The 23,587-nt window shown below is 40.6% G+C and overlaps 4 protein-coding genes and 1 pseudogene across 4 annotated transcripts; all 5 read right to left on the reverse strand.

Moving 5' to 3' along the window:
* Positions 1–400: 400 nt before the first annotated feature.
* LOC141831921 (calmodulin-like protein 11) lies at positions 401–1,880 on the reverse strand. Its single transcript, XM_074719343.1, has 4 exons — positions 1,370–1,880; positions 1,112–1,269; positions 914–994; positions 401–717 (listed from the first exon to the last, which is right to left on the reverse strand). Exons 1-4 carry the CDS (start codon positions 1,440–1,442, stop codon positions 583–585), a joined length of 447 nt encoding a protein of 148 aa, XP_074575444.1. The 5' UTR covers positions 1,443–1,880; the 3' UTR covers positions 401–582.
* Positions 1,881–7,635: 5,755 nt separating this feature from the next.
* On the reverse strand, positions 7,636–9,127 carry LOC141831842 (3-ketoacyl-CoA synthase 4-like). The gene is made up of 2 exons (XM_074719248.1): positions 8,639–9,127; positions 7,636–8,576 (listed from the first exon to the last, which is right to left on the reverse strand). The coding sequence occupies exons 1-2, from the start codon at positions 9,122–9,124 to the stop codon at positions 7,791–7,793; spliced, it is 1,272 nt and encodes a 423-aa protein (XP_074575349.1). The 5' UTR covers positions 9,125–9,127; the 3' UTR covers positions 7,636–7,790.
* A 1,079-nt stretch (positions 9,128–10,206) lies between these two features.
* On the reverse strand, positions 10,207–11,707 carry LOC141831920 (uncharacterized; annotated as a pseudogene).
* A 4,186-nt stretch (positions 11,708–15,893) lies between these two features.
* Positions 15,894–16,652, reverse strand: LOC141832501 (fasciclin-like arabinogalactan protein 6). The gene has a single exon (XM_074720004.1). It carries the CDS (start codon positions 16,650–16,652, stop codon positions 15,894–15,896), a length of 759 nt encoding a protein of 252 aa, XP_074576105.1.
* A 2,988-nt stretch (positions 16,653–19,640) lies between these two features.
* LOC141831827 (trihelix transcription factor ENAP1-like) lies at positions 19,641–21,958 on the reverse strand. Its single transcript, XM_074719229.1, has 2 exons — positions 20,926–21,958; positions 19,641–19,962 (listed from the first exon to the last, which is right to left on the reverse strand). Exons 1-2 carry the CDS (start codon positions 21,800–21,802, stop codon positions 19,949–19,951), a joined length of 891 nt encoding a protein of 296 aa, XP_074575330.1. The 5' UTR covers positions 21,803–21,958; the 3' UTR covers positions 19,641–19,948.
* Positions 21,959–23,587: the final 1,629 nt, after the last annotated feature.

Below are 23,587 nucleotides of genomic sequence, written 5' to 3' on the forward strand. Positions count from 1 at the left end.
TTCCAAAGAAGAGAGAGCAACAACTGTCGAAATCTTCTTTCCAATAGGGTGAGAAGAAATTCAATTACCTTAACCTTTTGGGGACCCAAATCCTTTCAAATGGAGAAATAAACATCAACACAAGTTCTCATAATTACGAGGTCTTGGAGAAGGATCTATTGCGACCACAAAATACCACCAAGATATGTATCCTTCTCCTACTGTGTAACTATAATGATCACAAAAGACCAATCCTGATGTTTGCAATTTCAGTGTTTGTGAGTTTCTGCCTCAATTGTTCATCTTTCATGAAACCAACAATTGTTTTTCTCTCTGTATATGATGATGCTTCTTAAAGCACCTTTACACCTTTTTAATCTAAAACCACAAGTCCTCAAGCTTATAAGAACCAACATAAATATAAACATGAAATATATATCAATTGATGTTTTCTGAGTAGATGATACAGAAGTATCTGATAAATATTTGGCAACTGATGTGTTGCAAGTATCAAAAAACTAACCAATATTCCAATAGAAGAGATAAGCAAGAAAGCAACATGAAGCTTTGCACTTGCATCAGGGCATAGAGTCTGGATGTTCTTCAGACAGCCATCATCATTCGCGAAAACTCCTCGAAATTCACTTGCCCATCGCCGTCGGTGTCTGCCTCCTTGATCATCTGAAGGACCTCTTCGTCTGTCATCTTCTCTCCCAGATTGATCATCACATTCCTCAGCTGTATACAGCATAGTTTATCATTGGAAAGGTCAATTACAGTCATCTAATTGAGAACATTTCATAACATGAATTATGAATGAATAGTGAGTCTATTGTACGCAATCTTATTTTGTTTCTGCAATTCGAATCCATGATCACAAGGTCACACAATAATAACTTTACCATTGCGCTAAGACTTTCAATTATAAACTTACCTCAGAGGCTGAGATGTATCCATTTTGATCTTTGTCAAAGACCTTAAAGGCTTCACGGAGTTCTTCCTCAGCATCTGTCTCCTTTTGATTGTAGGAGCAAAAACAAAGACAAAACAGGGAGTGTTCAGTTTAATAAGATTTGACATGATTTATAGCCAAACAAGAAACACTTTTGGAACTCAAATTTTGTGTGTTTACCTTCATCTTCCTTGCCATTAAGTTCAAGAACTCAGTGAATTCTATGGTGCCATTTCCATTGATGTCGACCTCCTTGATCATATCTCTTAGCTCTTCTTCAGAAGGGTCCTGACCCAATGACCGAATGACAGTGGCAAGTTCTTCCAGAGTAATACAGCCTATCACAACATCAACCAGAGAGAATCAAAATATATACAAACAAAATTTGCAAGAACACCAATTACTCGACCAGATTTCAAAGAGGGAAGGAGAACAAACCATCTCCATCTTTGTCAAAGAGGCAGAAGGCCTCTTGGAACTCAGAAATCTGCTCATCTGACAATCGCTCCATGCCTGAATGTTTACAGCCTTAAAAGCTAAGAAAGAAACAGCAAGGAAGAAGGACCAAAGAGCTAAGGAAGCAAGGAAGAAGGATCCTCTGGCAATGGCGTGGGGCAAACCCAAAGCCTCTTGTAGCTGCTGCAGCAGCCTTGAAAAAACCTAGTCAAATGTGCCTTTTACCAACAGAGACACCGAGAAGAATACTTCCTTCCTTGCTTCACAATCCAACTTTTGACTGTTTGCTTTTTCTTCTTTTTCTTTTTTTTTTCCTTTTTTCTTTTCACTTTTGCTTTGCTGATCATCTGCAGCGACCTAACAGCGATTTAAGAATCGATATTGGGCGTTATTAAATTCAGGCGTGATTCAGTAGCAGTTGCAGGGAGAGTTTTAAGTATCGATCAAATCTCCAGTTCTTTTCTTTTTCTGGAGATTTTCTGCACTCCAGCCAGGCAAACAGCTGGAGGTGGGATCTCCTAGTCGATGCGTGCATGGTGATGGTGCAGTGTGGTGTTGACTTCCAGATCGCCATGATCTGACCGTATCTCTGTTTCTGTGTTCTTCGCAATTGTTAGAGCATTTTTTATGCAAAATATGAAAGATCTGATCGATCTTACTCTCTGTTTTAGAGAATCTGACACGGTGCAGATTCATTTGGTACCGGTGTTTCTACTGGAAGCAGCCGAGTGGTCAGGTGGGGCCCGATCGACGCGACCTGCCCACGCGGTTTGACTTTGACTTTGACTTTTGCAAACCTTGACTCGTCGGTTTGCCCGCCTTTTACTTTTTTTATTCCTATCACGCGTTTTGGCGGGCAGTTTGACCGGGAATTTATAATCACACGCTTAAATTTTTTAAATATTTAAATCACGTACTGTACTTTTTAAATTATGCATGAATTTTTCAAAGAGCTATTATTTTGAAATATTGGCAATTTAAAGATAATATTATTTTTGGTTTGAGAATTTGAGCATATTTGGAGTCCATTATAAACTTATCGAAAACTATTAGATGGGCTTTCAAAATTCAAATTGAAAAAAAGAAGAAAATATATAAGAGCATAGAGTAACTCCAATACTCGTTCTTTATCGATAAGTCATTGATCGATCAGTAACTTGGTCGTGTCCGACCATAAGAAAGCCATTGTTTCTCGACAAAAATCACCCCAATAATCCAATTGCCCCCTCCTATGATATTGAATAGCTCCGATTATTCGACAATTTCCTTAAGATTGTGTTCTTGCTATCTTTGTCCGCTCTAATTGTTAGATCTTACGTGCTAATTAATATTGGTAACTTGAGCAAGGTGGACTCGTGTGATGAGTTCTCCATCCAAATTAAGACCAGAGCCATTCACAAATGATCGATCGATGGCACGTTTAGAAAGCTATTAGTCGTATCATTTAATCATAGCGTCAGTTATTCAGCTAATATCGACTAATTAGGATTAATTAAGATGATGAGGGACCGTCCTTTAGATCGTGACTGACTTGATAATTCATCGAAGTCGAGACAATATCTTTCTATGTCGTGGCTAATTGCAGTTTCTCGATTTATCTTCTTACATATAGTCGTGGGATCGACCGTGTAAGGCCCTTGATAATTGCTAGGGTCAACAGTTTGATCTAGATAAACGAGTGCAAGTTGACTTGGGATTTTGAATGCTACGAAGACCCCGAGTCATATGGAGAGACTTATGCTCTGTTTATTAGGAGACGTGGATTAAAAGAGAAAGGAATCCACTGTAGAAATATTTCCCCTGAGAAGGGAATGAAAATACGAAGAAAATAAAAGTAAACTCGAAGAAGAAAAAGGAAAGGAGGAATGTTGCAACTTCTGTTGGAAAAATAAAAGAGATTTGTGGAAGAAAGATTTGGAAGAGAAATAATAAAAAAATATTAAATTCCAAATTTTTTGATCTGCATCATTCATAAACAAGTAACATATTTATAGACTAATAACATAACCCATATATGTAAAACCACTAACTCTATTATTTTATTCCTCTACTCCCACTAATATCACATGACCACCACTACTCAGCCACCTCATCAATACACTAACTCCACATACTATATTATTTTAATATCATAAAATTAAATTTAATTTTCAACACCCCCTCTTAAATTTAATTTTGTGACTCCAAGCAAACTTTGCATTTTGATAAAGTCTTCAAATTTGAGTGGCTTGGTAAAGATATCAGCAACTTGATCTTGAGACTTTATGTATTCTACTTGCATTTTTTTTTCTTATGATGCACTCTCTGATATAGTGATAGCACATATCGATATGCTTACTTCTATCATGGAAGATTAGATTCTTTGCTAGTGCTATTGCAGACTTGTTATCAACTCGAATCTTGGTTGCCTCTTCTTGTGGTAAATTTAGCTCCTTTAATAAATTTCTGAGCCAAATAGTATGACAAACACATGAAGTCGCAGTCATGTACTCCGCTTCACAAGTAGAAAGTGTGACAATAGGTTGTTTCTTTGACATCCAAGTGAAATTGTATCTCCCATATAGAACACAAATTCGGTAGTACTTTTTCTATCATCCATATCTCCACCCCAATCACTATCGCTATATCCTTCAAGCTTAAAATTATTAGATGATGAATAAAGCAATCCAAAATTTATCGTACCTTTGATATAGCATAAAATTCTCTTAGCGATTTTAAAATGGGTGGTAGTTGGATCCTCCATATAGCGGCTAACAAGTCCAACGACATAAAGAATATCAGGCCTTGTGCATGTCAAGTATCGTAAGCTTCCAACCAAGCTCTTGAAAAATGTTGGGTCAACTCTTTCTCCTTCATCATGCTTTGATAGTTTGACTCCACATTCTATTGGGGTGTTTATGGGCTTGCTGTTATCCATCTTGAACTTCTTTAATATCTCTCTTGCATAACCTTCTTGTGAGATGAAGATTCCATCTTCCCTTTAATTTACTTCGATGCCCAAATAATATGCCATGAGCCTAATATCAGTCATCTCAAACTCCTTAGTCATTGTTTCTTTAAATTCTTCCAAACATACTTGGATTGCTTCCAGTGAAGATCAAGTCATCGACATATAAGCAGACGATCAGAATATCTTTATCTTTATTCTGAATGTAAAGTGCATGCTCATAAGGACATTTGATGAAGTCTTTCTCTTGCAAGTATTTGTCTATCCGACTATTCCATGCCCTTAGTGCTTGCTTTAGCCCGTAGAGAGTCTTCTTCAATTTTAGAACTTTGTCTTCTTGTCCTTTGACTTCATAACCTGATGGTTGTTGAATATAGATTTCTTCTTCTAGAATTCCATTTAAGAAAGTAGATTTTACATCCATTTGATGTATTCTCCACTTATTTTGAGCTGCTAAAGAGATGATTAGTCTGATAGTTTCTAATCGAGCAACGGGAGCAAATACCTCATTATAGTCAATGTCAACTTTTTGACTATAACCTTTTGCCACCAATCTTGCTTTGTATCTTTCAACTTCTCCTTTGACATTCTTCTTTATTTTGTACACCCACTTCACGTCAATTGTCTTGTGTCCTTCAGGAAGTGAAGTTATCTCTCATGTGTCATTCTTCTCAATCGCCTTGATTTCTTCATCCATTGCATCTTTCCACTTTTTGCTCTTTATAGCTTCTTGAAAATCCATAGGCTCGCAATCGACAAAGAGACAAAATAGAGTAAGATTATCTTGATTCTCAGTTACCTCATAAATGTCTCGTAAGCTCCTGAAGCGTTGTACTCTTTCACTTGAAGTTGATGTAGATGAATTTCCTTCAGTACTTGAAGTTGGTGTTACTGGTGGAGTAATATGCTCCTCTCTTGTTTGCTCCATCCTTGGTTGCTCTTTATCTTCTTCTTCAAAGTATGGGAAGAAGTTGTAGTCTTCATTTTGAGATTCCCAATTTCATTCTTCTTCTTCATCAAATATGACATCACGACTGATGATTGTCTTCCCAGTATCTAGATTGTATAGCTTATACCCTTTTGAGTTGGTGTTGTAGCCAATAAAGATGAACTTCTTGCTCTTATCATCTAACTTGCTTCTTGATTCATCAGGCACATGAACATGGGCTATACTCCCAAAAACTTTTAGATGAGAGATCCCAGGCTTTCCTTTCTGCTCCATGCTTCTTGTGGTGTCTTGCCCCACACACTCTTTGTTGGTGATCGGTTGGCTAAGTATACTGCACATGCAACCACTTCTATCCAAAATTCCTTTGGCAGCCTCTTGCTTTTAAGCATGCTCCTTGCTATGTCAAGGATGGTTCTATTCTTTCTTTCCGCCACTTCATTTTGTTGAGGGGATCTTGGAACTGTTAGAGGTCGTCGTATTCCATTTGCTTCACAGAATTCTTGAAATTCTGTTGAAGTAAATTCTCCTCCTCGATCAGATCGCACGACTTTGATCTCAAGGCCGCTCTCCTTTTCCACCATAGCCTTGAATTTCTTGAATATGTCGAAGACCTCCGATTTTTTGCTTCAAGAAATACACCCAAGTTTTTTGAGAAAAATCATCTATGAAGAGAAGGAAATAGTTACTCTTACCAAGTGAACTTGGCTTTATCGGGCCACAAACATCCGTGTGTATGAGCTCAAGCGGCTTTTGGGCTCTTGAACTTGACTCTTTTGGAAAGCTTTTTCTGAAATGCTTCCCAACTAGACATGCTTCACATAATTGATCAGGATGTTTGATGCAAGGTAGTCCTCTCACCATCTCCTTCTTTGAGAGCAATTCTAGTCCTCCGAAATTGAGATGCCCAAATCGAAGATGTCATAGCCAAGTAGTGTCTTTGTAGCAAGCATTTAGACACTTGGCAATATCATTTTGAATATTAAGCAAGAACATTCTATTTCTTGTCATGGGCACATTAGCAATCAAGCGACCAATATCATCTTTCAAGAAGAGCATGTTATCTTTTAGGTGAATATCATATCCTTTTTCCAAGAGTTGTTCTAAGCTCAAGATATTGCTCTTCATATTTGGCACAAAGTAAACATTCGAAATAAATTGATATTTTCCATTCTTCAAGCGGATGAGAATGTTACCTTTGCCTTTTATGTTGATCTTTGATTCATCTCCGAATGATACATTGCCACCAACTGATTCATCAAGCTCTACGAACATGCTTCTTTTTCCACACATATGATTGCTTGCACCAGTGTCGAGATACCACATTGTATCTTCGCCTCTTTCATTATCTTTGTATGCTAGCAATAGGGTGTCATCTTCTTCTTTTCTTTCTTCCATATAGTTTACTCTTTCATATACTTTCTTCTTAGATGATCTACACTCTCTAGCATAATGACCAAATTTGTCACAATTGTAGCACTTAACTTGAGATTTATCATACCTCGAGTTTGTATGACCTCTTCCACGTCCTCTTGTTGAATTTTCTCCTCTTTCATTGTTGTTATTGGAACCCCATTCTTGTTCACTAGCACACCCTCATCCATATCCACGACCTCTTTCACGTTGGCTTCTATTGTTAGAGAAATTTTCATCCTTCTTAGTTGGTTGAAGAGACGTCTTAAGGAGTTATTGAGTGATCTCTTTATTTATCTTCTTCTTTTCTTCATGAGCTTGTAATGAACCCAAGAGTTGCTCTATCGTCATGGCTTGTAGATCCTTGGTCTCTTCAATAATAGTTGTAATATTATCAAATCTTGAATCCAATGATCGAAGAATTTTCTCAATAATAGTTATTTCTTCTAATTGCTCACTATTTCTCTTTAGTTGATTGGAAATGGATAGAGACTCTAGAAAAATAATTAGATACCAACTCACGTTCCTTCATACGAAGAGCATCAAATTGACTTTTTAATGTCTGATGGCATACTTTTTTCACCTTTTCTTCTTCTTGATATGAGACTTGGAGCTTTTGTCATGCTTACTTGGCAGAAGTAGCATTTAAGATTTTCTTAAAACCATCATCATCTAAGGCTTGATAAACAAGAAAGAGAGCCTTTTTGTCTCTCATTTTTAAATCTTTTAAATTATCTTTTTGAGTTGAAGATAGTACTGACTTATCATTTGTTTTTATCGTAACCTTTCTCCATAACCTCCCAAACATCGTGAGCTGAATGCCTTCATCTACTAATTGTCGTAGTTACTCGTCTTGAGTACTGATTTTAGCTCGACGTTATCTCGTGATCTTACTGTAAAATTCCTGTAAAAGACCAATAGAAGTAGGAGGTTTAGGGTTTAGGCATCTCAGATTTAGAATTACACAGCCATACTCTGTTATTCAGCTGCTGGTGGAGCTTCTTATTAACTTATCATCGAGGAGATAATCGGCGAGCTTGGCCGGAATATTATGAAGAACAGTGTGCTCAGATTACTTTGACTATGTTTATCATCATCTACTGCTGCTGTGATTCTGGAGCGATTTGGTCGTCGAGCGTCGGCACCGGGTAGCGGTGGATGCAGTCCTGCCACGGCCCGTCGGGCGGCGGCGCCACGTCGCGCAGCGCCTGCCACACCGCGCTGTTGCACTTGAAGCCGCTGCCGAAGGCGATCTGCCACACGCGGTGGCCCCTGAGCACCCGCCCCTTCGCCTCGATGTACGCCAGTTCGTACCAGATGGAGCTCGACGAGGTGTTGCCGAACCGGTGCAGCGTCATCCGCGACGCCTCCACGTCGATGGGCCTCAGCCCCAGGCTGGCCTCCAGCTGGCGGATCACCGCCCGTCCGCCGGCGTGGATGCAGAAGTGCTCGAACGCCCTCTTGAAGTCCGGCACCCGCGCCGCCGCCTTCGCCCCTGCCCCCGCCGCCTTGTGCGCCAAGAACCTCAGCTGCTCGCTCAGCGGCAGCACCCGTCGGCCCAGCGCAGCGATGTTGTCGCGGAGCGCGCTGGCCGACACGGGCATCACCTCCTTCGACAGCGCCACGCCCATGTGCCCCTCCTCGTCCTCCTCCTGGAACACGCAGCGGTAGGCCCTGTCGTCGCCGCCGTGGTGCGTGCGCACCACGTGGGTCAACCGATATTTGGCGCGCCCTCTCTCCGCGCGTCGGTTCGACAGCAGTACGGCGGCGCCGCCCACCCGGAAGAGGCAGTTAGGGATCAGCATCGGGCGGCGGCGGCCGACGTACCAGTTCTGCGTGATGTTCTCGGTGCTGACCACCACCGCGTATGCCTCGCGGTATACCTGAATTTTCACATATAAATTCGTCTCTTTCCCAATCTTTTACCTATCAATTTTTAGCCCACCTGGAGGAGGTCGCGCGCGAGGTGGACGGCGATGAGGCTGGCGCTGCAGCCCATGCCGCCGAGGTTGAAGGTGCGGATGTCGGAGCGGAGGCGGTAGTGGTTGACGATCATGGACGAGATGGAGGGGGTGGGGTTGAAGAGGCTGCAATTGACGACGAGCACGTCGACGTCGCGGGGATCGAGGGCGGTGCGGGCGAAGAGGGAGTCGAGGGCGCCGAAGACGACCTGCTGCGTCTCGGCGCGGGCGGAGGCCATGGACGGGCGAGGGGGCACCTGGTGCAGAGCCGGCGGGATGTAGGCCTCGTCGCCCAGGCCGGAGCGCGCGAGAACCTTGAGCTGGAACGCGAGCGTCTCCTTGTCGTACTTCTCGCAGGAGAGCGACCGCTCCTCCAACTCCTTGAAGGAGATCTTGAGCTCCGGCGGAGGCAAGTGGCAGGCGAAGTCCACCAGGTAGACCGCGCGCGGCCACCGCATTGCGAGATGCATCAGCATCACGGAGAACGAGACGAGGAGCAACAGCAGGAAAAGACTGTGGTCGCGGTGAACTCTGTTGCCCCATCGGAAGCAGAGCTCAAGGAGCCACTCGAGCTTCGTCGCCGTCATCGCCACGGCGGCGAAGGAGAGGAGCATGGAGACGATGAAGTAGCCGTACGCCAGATTGGCGTACGACTTCAAGCTCGCCGCTTGCTTCCCCTCCATGGACGATTTGCTTCCACCTCTGTGTTAATCGCTGGAAATGGAATTGGTCGTTTTGACTCGATGATCGGAGAATCACACAGGTCGAATGAATGATTTATGGCGATTTATAGGCGAGGAGAAGAGGGACGAAGACGAATTTGGCAACGGGATCGAGGAACGCGCGCGGTGTGTTTTTGATTCGCAGGGAAAAAAAAAAAAGGGAAAGGAAGAAGCAGAGTCCCAACAGGAAAGGCCAGCATTTTGTTATTCGAGCGACAACAAGAGTGTGATCTTCTAGTGAGATGGCTCACAGACTTGCCTAGTTCGGGTCGAGCTCGGCCTGACCGAGAACGTGTTCGGGCTCGGGCTCGGTCTCGAGCATGAATTTAGTCGCATGATGGATGATCGATAAGATCCTTTCGTTGTCGTTAACCTTCGATTAGAGAAAGGATGAATTACATGAGAATCGAGATAACTTTCTCGGTTTACTGAACCTTTTAAGTAGGGTAGATCATTCTAAACCATCTCTCGCAAAACCTCTAGCGAACGCAAACTCTAAACCAACAAGAAGTAAACTCACACCGACGATAAGTTGCTCCCGTAGCTTGGTGAATTACAATCGCGAGCTTTAGCTTGGCCGCGAATCACGACTAAGTCTTATCTCTCTACTCGTTCCATCCTTAGTTCCCATGCTCACTTGGGGCATTATTTGACCTAAATCATAAATTTTATAAAATAGATCATAATCAAAGCCTTCAAATTTAACCAAAATTTTTAGGCATAATTGATACTAAACTATTTATGTAATATTAATCATTTTAACCATGGAATTTTGGCCTACAAATCATTAACATTTTAGCAACAAAATCTTTTCATCATCCAAACTTAACTGATAATTAATTAACCTCATATTCAACAATATCAAGTTACATATAGACAACAAGTTAGATCACTGTCTAGTATTCATGGAGGTGGTTTGGTGCCACTGGAGGCATTCTCCGGTTATCGAGGTAACCGGGGGCTGGAAATAGTGTCATCGCCGGTGGCATCCTCACGGTGCCGGTTCCGGCTCGGGAAGTAGGAGTAGGACTCGGGTGAGTGTGTCTGCCTTCGTAGGTCGTGATCACAATGGTCGGGTCTTGGTGCGACCTCTCCACCATTTTCTTCACCATGCACTTCTGAGAGGTGCACCGATAGTAGCTTCTGAAATCGAAAATGAAATATATTTTTAAATTTATATATTTTTTATTATTTTTAAAAAATATATAAATATGTACAAAGTGAGCTAAGCAAGCCAAACAAATTGATACCTAAAGTCAGACCAGTTCAACCAGTTAGACGTGCTTATTATATTGAACTCAACATCTCGAAACAAATAACAAAGTTGAGTAATTGAATTTAACGAGTGAGTTAGATGGATCCGAGTAGATCAAATGAATAATAACAATAACAATCAAGTCTTATTGCATAAGATCAATTTACTAGAACATAATGTCTGACCTTGGAAAGGGACTGTTTTTGACTGCTTTCTGGCCATACTTTCTCCATCTGTAGCCATCTTCCAGATGATCCACATCACTTCTGGTGATGAAGGCAACCCTAGCTGCCCTTGGTCTCTTCTCTCCTTTCTTCCTGTAATTAATTATATATTTGTATATATAAACTGTTGTAAATTGCAGTCATCATCGCATCTCTCATGATCAATCAATCCTGAAGCAGTGTTTATGACCAATTGATAGGGATATTGTGGAAACCCTAATCAACAAGTACTTGTTTGTTTTGTTAGGCAAAAGGTGAGGAACCCTAGCAGCAAATTTTCACACATGTACAGACTTGCAGAATCAATGGAAGTCGCAAAGTAGCACGCATGCACTTCCAAAAGTAGCTTCAATCGGACCTTTTTTTTGCTTTAAAAACGAACTTAAAGCTAAAGAAGATCTTACGCATGGATTAGATTTAGGTTAACTACTTACAGTACTACTTTCTTAGGTTTGTCGTCGTCGTCGTTGTTATCAAGATTTGCTGCTGCTTCACCAGCAGCTGCTTTACCCTCTTGTGGGTTCTCACCTGATTCTTTCTCTACCTCGAGGGAGGAAGAGGAAGCGGCTGGAAATTCCTCGACGGTGCCGGAGAGGATGGAGCTGCAACGTCAGCTGCTAACTCAGCGAAGCTGCTGCTCTGCGAACCAAGAGCTTCACAGAAGTAGGCATCGTCGAAGCTCATGAAGTGTGAAAGAGGATCTCTATCATCGCGAAGCCAGGAGTAGTCGCCGGCGTCGGCGCGTCGCCGGCGTCGGAGAAGAAGAGTTCTCTTCCGGATCCAGACATGGAAACTGAGCGCGAGAGAGATATGGTGCAAGTAGAGAGCTTAGCTTGGTGGTGAAGGAAAGAGAGGGAGAGGGGAAGAGTGTAGCTTTTAGGGTTCTTGATTAACACACTTATTTATACTCTAATATTTAGATAGTTTTATAGAATAATAGTTGAGTTTATAAAGGGTTTTTTATATATAAAAATATAATATTTTTAATCAAGTTAAATAAAAAATCAGTTTACTTGGGAGGACAGATTCAAAAATCGAGAAAAAATTTCTTCACGAAAATCTTTCTGTTGTTTATTTCACAAAAAAGGATGAATCATTTATCCTTTGTGTTGTTTACTTATCACAGATGAATCCATAAATTCGTCTGTCAATTACTTTCTAAATAAATTTTTATCTACCTAAAATCGGGCAGAATGATTTTCTTCTCGATTTTGTCTTCAATTACAAGAGTCGTGGGCAACCCTACCTAGTGCGAGCTGCACTGTGTTGTTGTTAACCTAGCTCGGGCGACACTAAGCGACTGCCCACCTGTCCAACCCCGCATGAGTGGTCATGCAGGGTCTCGTCTCGTGCTCATCGTGTCGTGGGTGGTTGTGCAGGGTCACCTCATGCTCGTTGTGAGCAGTGGGGGCGCGGCTTGTACAATCGCCTCACACTCACCAGCTTGAACAATGGGTAGCTTGCGCGGTAGCCTCGAGCTTGCCATGAGCCATGTGGGCGGTCTGCACGATCGCCTCGCATCCATTGGGAGCAACGAGCAACCTTGCACGACCACTAATGACTTCGTCAATTTTTCCTTCCTTTTTTCTATTATTTCACTTCCATATCCCTCTTCCTTTTCTTCCCTTCCCTTGAGATTATTTTATTGTTCGGGAACATTAGTTGGTTACGACAAAGTAGAGTTACTGAAATGGACAAGAGTCGAATCTCAACAAAGCCGAGGCAATGCCCTCCTTCGTCGTAACCAACTGTAATTTTTCAATTTACCTCATCACAGATGATCGTGTGGAACTGCTAGGGTGGCGGATTTCATCTTTTGTTGAAGAGATTTTTTTATTATTATTTTTCTTTTCTCTTCCTGTAGGGATTAAAATTTTTTTTCTTTGTTGATTCTTTCCTTCTTCAATCCACGCCTCCAAGTAAACAGCCGTCTAGTGCCCAGAGTGGAAGGGGAACTGACTTTGACTGGTCCTCCCGCTGACCCACCGCAGCCGCTAGGCTTGTCGGTTTACACGGCGCGTAGAAGGATGGAAGTCCCTGATGGCCGTCGGATCGTAATCAGACCGCAACCAACTCCCCCCCATACAGCTGGAAGACATGAAGCGAGCAGCGGATCGAACGTTGACTTTGACTTTGGCCCAGACCAAACGGCAAACTACGAAGAACATTAATTACAGCCCCGAATCCAAGTCTTTGCGTTGAAATCTTAGACAGAGTCAAACTTGAGAATATGAACAGTCGAAAGAGAAATTGTCGACTGGAATGGAGGAATGCGACTGTGCTAATTCTACAAATGGAGTGGGAACTGCATGTAGGGTTGTCAATTCACTAGAATTGGAAACTCTGTAGAAATTAAATTAAGTTTGTTATAGATGAACTGAGATAAGCATCAATTTTGAAATGATAAATGTATCATTTTCGTCTGTGTGAAACATGCTATTACCGAATACCGATGCAGGGACGGAGCTAAAGTGGAAGTTTAGATCGGATCCGTCGAGTTGATTCATTTTATCAAATAATTTAAACGGATTAAATTGAAATTTTATCAATTCATTTTAAAATTGATGTAGATGGCCGATCCGCCTAGGCTTGCGATCAATATGGGTGTTAAGATTTAGATAAGCGTTTATCCGATTTTTTTGTTTTGTCCGAGTCTTTTATTTTGTCCGAATCTTTTGCGTTGAATGATCACTTTGGATGATTGTGGAGTTGAAATGGTCTATTATAAAAGCCTATTTATATATTTATTTTTATTATTGCAAGGTGGTTTTTCATTTCAATAATAAAAAAATAAAAAACAAAAAATAAAATCAAAAAATTTGGACAAACGCTTATCTAAATCTTAACACTGAATTGGCTCATGATGAACTTGAGTTGAGTTGATTCGTGGATTAAGAAAATTTATTTTAAAAAATTAAATTAAATAGAAAATTCAATGAACTAGTGGATTTGATACATCTAAACGATAATCCAAATTTAAAATTTTCAACTTAATCTATTTAAATTGTAATTCAAATTTAAAATTTTTAATATTTTTTTTTATTTTTTTTTGATAGATTCATCGATTGAACCTAACATACAACCTATATTTGGTTGGGTCGAATTGAAAATTTTTTAATTTGCTAAGTTGATGGGCCAGCCCACTTCATTCTATCATGTGACGGATTGATAAACTCATAGATTGACCTATTAGATATCTCTAATAGAAATGAGAAGTGAATGAGAGAAGAATGCCGAACGTGCCCTTAATTTAAATGCATATTTTCGTTGAAGGAATGAAATTCTTGGATCCGTCGTCCTTGCGTCTTAATAATTTAAAGTAAAGGGAGTTTAAATTTTTTAGAAATTTAAATTGAGAAAAAATAAAAAGTTTTGAAATATGATTTTGTATAGTATCAAAGAAAATTCCTTTGCATGAAACTGTGCTAGAGAACTGCTGGGTGGAAAAATTGATGCTTCAAAGAGAAACTCATGGCTAATCCTTTCTTTTCGGTACATGTCTTTGTTTGGCTTGTTTAGGGGAAGGAAGTTCACGGAAAATGAACTCCAATTACTAAAGAAGTTTGAATATATATGGATGAGAGATTTTCTTTTATGCATGCGATCGCAAGGGTGCTGATCTGGAAGGGTTATTTAGTGCTTGCGTGGGCGTCGAGTATAATGAGGAATAACGAAAAAAAGAGTAAATATAAGTATCGGTTAATTGACAAGAGCCATTCCCTGAATCCTAAGTAAATCTCTGACCTCTTGTTCTGTTCTCGGTATGCTTTCTTAACTATACGCTGAGCTCCTATTTCAGTTTCGGCATGCTTCCTAAAGCATATGCCGATCTCCTGTCCCGGTCTCGACATGCTTCCTTAAATATACACCGACCTCCTGCTTTGGTCTCGGTATGCTTCCTTAAGCATATGCCGACCTCCTGCTCCAGTCTCAGCATGCTTCCTTAAACATATGCAGACCTTCTGCTTCGGTCTCGACATGCTTCCTTAAGCATATGTCGACCTTCTGCCCCGGTCTCGGCATGTTTCCTTAAGCATACGCCGACCTTCTACCCTAGTCTTGGCATGCTTCCTTAAGCATATGCCGACCTCCTGTCCAAGTCTCGGTATGCTTCTTTAAGCATACGCCGATCTCCTGCTCCGGTCTCGACATGCTTCCTTAAGCATATTCCGATCTCCTGCCTAGGTCTCGCTATGTTTTCTTAAGTATATATACGCCGACTTCCTGCTTCGATCTCGGTATGCTTCCTTAAGTATATATGCCGACCTCTTGACTTGGTCTCTGCGCGCCTCCCACACACCGTGTGCTGACCTCATAACTCGGTCTTGACATGCTTCCCGAGTTAACTTTCAATATATTTGAAGACATGGTCGTTCCGTTTAAATCAGGGGGCATAGAGCTGATTCTTCCATGGAAACAGGAACGCACTCCCAAAAATCTAGCAACAAACGGAATCTTTCCGTATTTTGAAGATCAATTGTTCTAAAAAGGTAGCCCACGTCCATGGGTGGAGATACACACACAAACCCTAACTTCCCCAAGCCCTTTAAACCCCTTTATTTTGTCGAATCCTAACTTGAGCGTCGAAGTTGACTTGCCGGGTATTCCATTCTCGGTACCATTCTAATCCTCTTTTGATTGTCTTATAGGCATCTTCTTCTCTTTTTGTAGTATCACAGGAGTGTGCACGTCGACAAAGCCTTGAATCAACGTTTGAGCCATCCATGATGTATCGATTGGAACAGATGCAGATCAAGAACTCGGATCATACTAAATTCAATCAACTCGTGTGCAAGCACACTCTTTCAATCGGATAGATTTGCTCGATAATATTTTGTTTATATTTTTGGTGATAGCATTTAGGTTAAGTTCTGTTCAGTTGCAAACATGATCGAGCCAGTTGTAGCATTTAATTTAGGTAAATTTATTTTAAGAAAATTATTTTTAACACAAATCTCAACATACTCGTTCGATCCAATGCCAGATGTAAAGTCAAACCGGCGCTTAATTATATATATATATATATATATATATATTCTCACAGCCAATTGGCAGCGGCAACAGCTGCCCAGATCCCAACTCCGGCGATCAAACTACTCCGTCCCTTCAAGGAGGAGCCGCCTCCGTGAGGCGGCGTTGGGGCCGACGCCGCCGGCGACGAGGAATTGGCTGAGTCGCCGCTCCCACTTTCTGAGGACGACGGCGGCGGCGCCGGCGACGACTTGGACGGGAAGAGCTCGTACGGGAGCAGCACCTTGTCGAGGGAGTAAACCACGAGCGGGGGCTCGTCGCGCAGCGCGTTCCCCACCTGCGTCTCCACGACGCCGGTGGAGATGTTGACCTGCTGGCTGTTGGCGACGGCGGTGACGTTGACCGTCCACTGCCCCGTGACGCCGGAGGCGTCGGTCAGAATCGGGTTGCTGGCGGTCTGGAACCCGGCGAGGGTGAAGAACTGCGGGACGACGTGGTAGAGGGCGAGCTCGATCTGCTGCTGCTGGGTGAGGCCGTTGAGGCTGCTGGCGGACCGGAAGGCGTTATCGGTGGGGGCGAAGACGGTCATGCCGGTGAAGGAGGTGTTGAGCTGCGCGTCGATCTGCTCGTCCACCCGCGTCGCGTGGAGGAGGTGGATGAAGGAGCTGTACTGCCCGCCTTTCACGAGGATGTCGGTGATGTTGATCGGCCCCGAGGAGCTCGGGGAAGGCGCTGCCGTCGGTTGCTGCGCCTCGGCGGTGGAGGCCGCGGCGGCGGCGGCGATAAGGACGGCGAGGACGAAGGAGGAGGCCGACCTGAGCGCCATCGAGCTAGACTGGAAACAGAGGAGCCATTTCTGTGTCTATATATATACCACGGGAAGGGTAAAATAAAAATAATCGATAAAATATGAGCCAAATTGAAAAGATTATAAAAAAAAGATCAAGTTTTATGTTATTTAAGATTATTTAATAAGGTAAGCAATTGAATTATCTCAAATTTAAAATTAATTAAATGGTTGAAATAGTTGTTCAAACTGTTTTAATTAAATTGATTTGCTTAGGTGAAACTTTTACATTCTAAATATTGCTAATATTACAAATTTATATATATATAAAACAAGTATAAATAAATTTTTACAAGTTTTGATTTGTTTACCACCTTACCTAATTTTTTTAAAAAAATTATCGCTTAAAATTCTAAAAAAATATCTTAATATTAATAAAAATAAAAATATTAAACTTTGAGGAATGTTAAAAATTACTCTTTTCTTATTTAACTGTATAAAGATAATATTAAAAAAATTAGAAATATTTGTGTAAACAAAGGGACAACTGGAGATATCTCTCTTATTATAAATTAGTGAGGACTAATGAGTTGTGTTTAAGTGAAGGTCCAACGAAGAGCTTAATTGGCCCCCACTAATCCATTAATTGTGTTTTTTTTGTTATTCTAATTGAATTAAATAAGTTGAATACTTCAACAAAAAGTCATCCAGCGGTCTCACACGATCGATCACGATCATCTGTAAGGAGGTAAATCGAGAAGTTGCAGTTGACTATAACGGGGAGGATATTGCCTCAGCTTCGTCAAAATTCGACTCTTGCCCACTTATGAGGCTATCCCTGAGGGTAATCGGTCTGGTCCTACGGAAGTTTCCTACCGATCACCAGGATAAATCAGGAAGTGCACACAGCGACCAACCCAGACGCCCAACATCCTTTGATTGCGCTCTCCATTTAGCCATCAGGATAAATCGGAGAGTGCATGCCGCGGCCAACCCAGACGCCCAACATCTTTGATTGCGCTTCCCATTTAGAGGAAAATTCCTACAAATACGTCGTAGTTGGAGATTGAACCGCATGCCTGATAAGATATTGAAAATATTAGATATGACACCATGCCCCAGGGACTATTTGTATTCTTTATAGATTTAAAAGTTAGTTGAGTTTTAAATAATTTTGTTGTTAAATTATTCTCAAATTTTGTTCACATTTAAGCTTGTTTATTACAAGTGTGTTGTGACATGGTAGCTAACCATGCTTGGCGTTGGCTACCAAATAGTCCATTGCAATGTAAAAAGGAAGGTTATAAATTGTATGATCGTAAGTAAAAAATTGATTAAATTTGAATTAATCCGAATTCTAAAGTTTGATTTAGTTAATTCAAAAACTTATTTTTTTATTTTAAAAATATTAATTTTTTTAATTTTAAATTTTACAAATCAAATAAATCAAAATATTATCATGACGACTATATTATAAACAATTGATTGATAGATACTTTGATTGATAAACTATATTATTTGAGAAGGATATAGGACTTTTTAAAATTTAATTAAATAATTAAGTAATTGAGTATAAGAATTTTTGAATTTGAATTAGAAGGTAAGCTTGATAGAATCTACTCATACATTATCAAATACATGATTAAATTATTATATATATTATACATATTTATTTATTTATATATTAAAAAAAATATAATTATGAGTGGTAATGAGATATTTAGGTAGGATAGAAATATCTAATCCTTTGAAGATGAAAATTGAATATAGATGGAGATGATGATAGATATAATAAATGAGAATTGATAGATACAATAAATGAGAATGAAGACTAAAAATATAAAATCCTATACATTATGAAGAACACTTATCAAGTGAAGACAATCTTGTTATTTATTTGTTTGTGACTTTTAGTGAGGCCTCTTGTTCAACCCTCCCCACCATAAGGAATGTCTTGCTTGGTCATGGGAACATGCCAAAACACATCGTTAGGAAAATTCACTAGAATTTTCGACAATATATACATTCTTTGTTATACATTATTATTGACATAAAATCCTTTACCATATAACACAAATGAAAAACCAAATGACCTATAAAATGAAGTATATATTGCTTAAAAATAGTGAAGACATTAGGTAGTCGATAAAGCTAAATAAACATCCATAAGTTGGAGGTTCATTTTCAATAAGTAAAGATTATACATCGTCTTTAGTATGAGAACATGTATGAAAACAATATCAATGGGGGTGTCAATACAATAAACAAATCAAATACAAATTATTAAAGTGCTCAATCAATAAGAATAAAAAGTATCACCTAACACAAGAATGAATTAATGTCAAAAGTATGCCAAAACTAAGAGTCAATGGATCGAAAAACTATTAACACAAAAGTGACTAAACAACTAGAATCTTAAGTAGGCTATAGAGATTGGTGGGTGGTTTTCTTTATATTTTAAGTGCATTTTATCATATCAATATTATATAATTTGAAATTTATATTAATCATATCATTTCTCGGCCAATCAATTTGACCAGTTTAATTAGTCACAACCATATTCATTAGCATTATCACTAGCTCAAGTTTCAAAACATTAGGTGAAGTGTACCTATTCTTAGTTGCCACAACTTGTTCATTTATCTTGAGTTCTGCATTTGTTAAGGCCATAAGATACCTTCACATTCAAGTTATAATAGATTTAATACATAATAAAAATTGCATCTTCAGTAACACAGATGGCAATAATACCAAATAAATCACAAGAAATAAACATGACATGATCCATTTGTGTCATGTCTGACCCAAGCATGAACAACCTAACACAGTGAAAACAAGATCAAGCTCAGATTGTAGTACCATTTATGTTGTGCTCGGCACAATTCATGATCGAAGCATCAACTCAACTAGTGATGGACCAGGCCAAGGCGTATCGATGCGAAAAGGCGTTTTTTCTTTGTGGTGTCACCCACAAACCTTCTGGGAGCTGCTAGTGTGCTCTTCACCTGAGCCATCACAAAGTGTCACTAAAAGGAAAAATAAGTCAAGGACTTCAATCCGGGGGTCGGCAATGCATAGTTTACACAGAAGACCAGTCTATCACTGGATAGGAAATGGAAGAGCAAATAAATGAAAGAAAAGCAAGTACCATCCTCAAATAAACACATATGAAGCAACCTAATCTGGACAGACAATACTGTTTTGCTACGTTCAGTGGAGAGCAAGTTGAGTTGTTCATCTCCTGCTGCTTACTAATGGAGCTAAAGGGCGTCGACAATGCATTAGGATGCCACCATGGTGCACCAACCTTTTATCCTCTTCTCCTCAGTGGAGGATTAAGAGTAACTGTCTGGAGAAAGAAGAATGAAACTAACTAATCAAAAGATTTGATTTGGCATGCATGCATAAATTCTTCAAATGATCTAACTAATGCTTTCCAAAAGCAACAGTTAGAAGCAGTTAACTATATAAATATATATAGGTTTTCGACATTAAAATTTCAGTCTGAGATGAACATACTAAGAATTGATCTGATCCATAAATGTCAAAGAAAGGGGTAAATACATTCATTCAAGGCATACGGAGCCTTAACACTTGAGATTAGAAAAACATTAATCCACCAAACTGTTGCAATTAACATACACTGGCTATTCCTTATGCTAAAGTACAGCAAGTTATAACAAACAGAACTTCTTGAATAAGCTGTTTGAATAACATCATTCATGAGCACCATTGTTTCCAGAAGATATAAAAGCATCTGGCACTGGTCACAATCCTAGACCAGAATGATAAGCTACCAATGCCAAATTGTATGAACTTGTGATCAATGCATTGAACTGTACATCAGTAACAATGGTTTACCCTCAAAAATTGAAGGTATCAAGGAAGAATGAAAAACTTTCTCATGCAAGAAATAATTAGATCGATCTCTTGATGAGACTTTGCAAACTGCTTTCAGCCGTTGTGCTACTGATATTGATCATTGATGGTTTAAAAATGAGGCAAGCTGTACATTTATGCTCCACTAATAGTTTATGAAAGGTTCAGAACAAAAGGTCCCAGAAGAATTCCAAAATGAAAATTGGAGTACCAATGAGACGAGCACAACAAATTGTAGTAATGGCGGTCCTAAAGAAAATAAAAAGAAAAACTTGGATGAGTTCATGACAAGAGTTTAGGATTGAACACCAATTCAGACAAGGAAAAAGATAATTTAGTGCTCCAACGTATGAGATGTTATGAGTATTGACTAAAAACAAAGGATTGGTACAAATGAACTATGGATTAATGGAAGAACAGAACAATCTCTTACCAGTGTCAGATCGCTTGGCACGCTTAATCTTGGCAAGCTGCACCTGCGAATCCACTACGATCTGCATCTTCTGGAACTCCAAGGCCTTAGCAAACTCCATCCGCTGCTTTTCCAATTCAATCATCTGTCTCTGCTTTGACTCCTCCACTCGCTCGTATATCTCCGCAAACTTCATGATTGCCTTAGCCAGTTCTCGAATCCCGCTGCCATCTTCCTCCCTCTCCCTTTTCAGACCTCTTCCAGACCTTGAGGATGACCTCGATAGCGAGCCAGATCGCTCCTGCTCCTCTTCTTCCTCGTCCTCGTCGACATCGTCATCGTCTTCCGTAGCCGCTGCAGCCGCAGCAGCAGCAGCAGCAGCGCGCCTGAAGAAAGGGTTGTCCACAGCAGAGGAGGCGACGGCGGTACGCCTTTTCTTCGTCTCCGCCGGTCGCACGGCGGAGGCGACGGGCAAGGCGGAAGCTTTCCGATGGAAAGGGAGAGCCACAGCAAGAGGCGGCGACACGGATTGCTTCTTCGAGGTCGGCGGCGGGGCAGATCCGACAAGGGCGTCGAGCCGGGAGAAGAACGGCCACTGGCTCTCGCCGCTGCCGGCGACCCGGGACTTCTCGACCTTGTATTTCTTCTTAAGCGTGTCGATCCGGTTCTTGCACTGGACGTCGGTTCGCGCCGGTCTCCGACCGGCTCCACGGCGGGAGTTGACGGCGTCGGCGACCTCCTGCCACTGCTTCTGGCGGAGGTTTCCGCGGTTGAGCTCGATGTAGCGGTCTCCCCAGGCGTCGACAAGCGAAGACGTCTCGCCCTCGCTCCAGCAGTCCTCTCGGTAAGGCATCGCCGGGTTCGGCGGCCTCGTCGCCGAAGCTTCCCTCTTCTCCATCTCCACGATCAGATCCTCCTCCTCCTCCTCCTCTCTCTCTCTCGATGTCGGCGGTGGAATCGAGATCTCTAGGGATTGAATTAAATGGCGGTCGGCGTTAGGGTTAGGTCGACGATGAATGGGAGACCGATAGAGAGGCGGTCGGAAGGCGCGGGCTCAGGGAGAGGGCGCGTGCGGGACACGTGTGGCCGATCGATTGAGATCATATGGCCGTCGGTTCTCCGACGTAAAGCGCGGCGGAGCGCTGGTGTCTGTATGTTAATTAAAATAATTCAAGGGCTTTTTTGCTTAATGAAAACTTATTGTTTTTATTTTCCTTATCTAACATATAAAAATAAAAATATAATAATAAATACAACAATAAAGTCTTTATGTATATTTATTAGTATTTATAAATTGCACAAGTTGCTAGGCATGTCGTTTTCATTAATTAAAGAGATTAATGATGGCAATTAAGAACACTAATGTTCCTATAGATTATTATTATTTTTGGTATTGATGATTTACCCTCACAATTAGTAATCTTAATCTTGCATTTTTGTTTTGATCCACCGTTTAAGTAAATTTGCAATTGTTCAAAAAAAAAAAGAAAAAAAACATAAATCAATGATGACATTTATCTTGTACGTTGAAGCTTCCATAAAAAAATAAACACGTGAGGTGGAAATTCTAAATTTTATTGGAGGAAAATAGTAGAGAATTAAATGAGCATTGAGCATCCACAATCTTCCAAAATAGGTAAATTTTCAATTTACCTCTCACATACCATAAATTTTTGGAAATGTCCTCTAAATTTTGAGAATTGTTAATATTGAAAATTTTAATTTGTTGTGGGTTTATTTAGCCTTAGCCATGTTGTTGTTGTTGTTAGTGACAATATTTTAAGTCTATGATATATTTGACATGATATGTGTTTATCTAATGTTTAATTTTACAAACCAAAGTTACTTCAATAGAAAGCCCTAGACTTTGGTCCATCATTTTAACCCATGATCTTTTCTATGTACTTTAGATGTGAGACTATGTTTGCACCCTTGCAACCCAACAATCTCCCTCTCAAACAAAGGACCATAGGCCCCCCAAGTTTTTGATGTCCGGATTATCAAACCCACAGGGACCCACGATTCGATCCCATTGCAACCCAACAATCCCCCCTCAAACAAAGCTACGATGTTGTTTTTATTTGTAAGAATTTTTTAGGACTTTCAAGCTGCATAGAAAATACTAGGACTTCTCACCTGATGTCTGGTCCTCTTGATTCAGACACGGGAGCACCCACTTCCTTTGTTTAAGGTTCAAATCACATGGTTAGATCTGGATCCGCTCATCCGACGATTAATCCGGTGAAGAGCAATCTCACTCTGATACCACTTGTTAGTACTGATGGAATCAAACTGTCTCTACAATAATATGATATTATCCACTTTGGACTTAAACTCTCATGACTTTGTTCTTGGGCTCTGACCAAAAGGCCCATACCAATGAAGATACTTTCCATCCTTTTAACTCCATGATCTTTTTCATGTACTTTAGATGTGGGACTATATTTGCACCATTGCAATCCAACAATATTTCCATGTGTTTATCTCATGTTTAATTTTACAAACCAAAGTTACTTCAATAGAAAGCTAGAGATTTTGAGGTGGTAAAAAAATATCGACATTCTAATTTGACAAAAATTATACCCAAAGCACATGGCTAACCAATCGCTCTATGATGCTAGCACAAACTCTGCAACAAATGATGGAATCCACCATCCAACGATCCCACAAGGCCATATTAGCA

The sequence above is a fragment of the Curcuma longa genome, chromosome 7 (assembly GCF_044706935.1).
Source record: "Curcuma longa cultivar G26 ecotype Majalengka, Jawa Barat chromosome 7, ITB_CL_G26_1.1, whole genome shotgun sequence".
Classification (NCBI taxonomy): Eukaryota; Viridiplantae; Streptophyta; class Magnoliopsida; order Zingiberales; family Zingiberaceae; genus Curcuma; species Curcuma longa.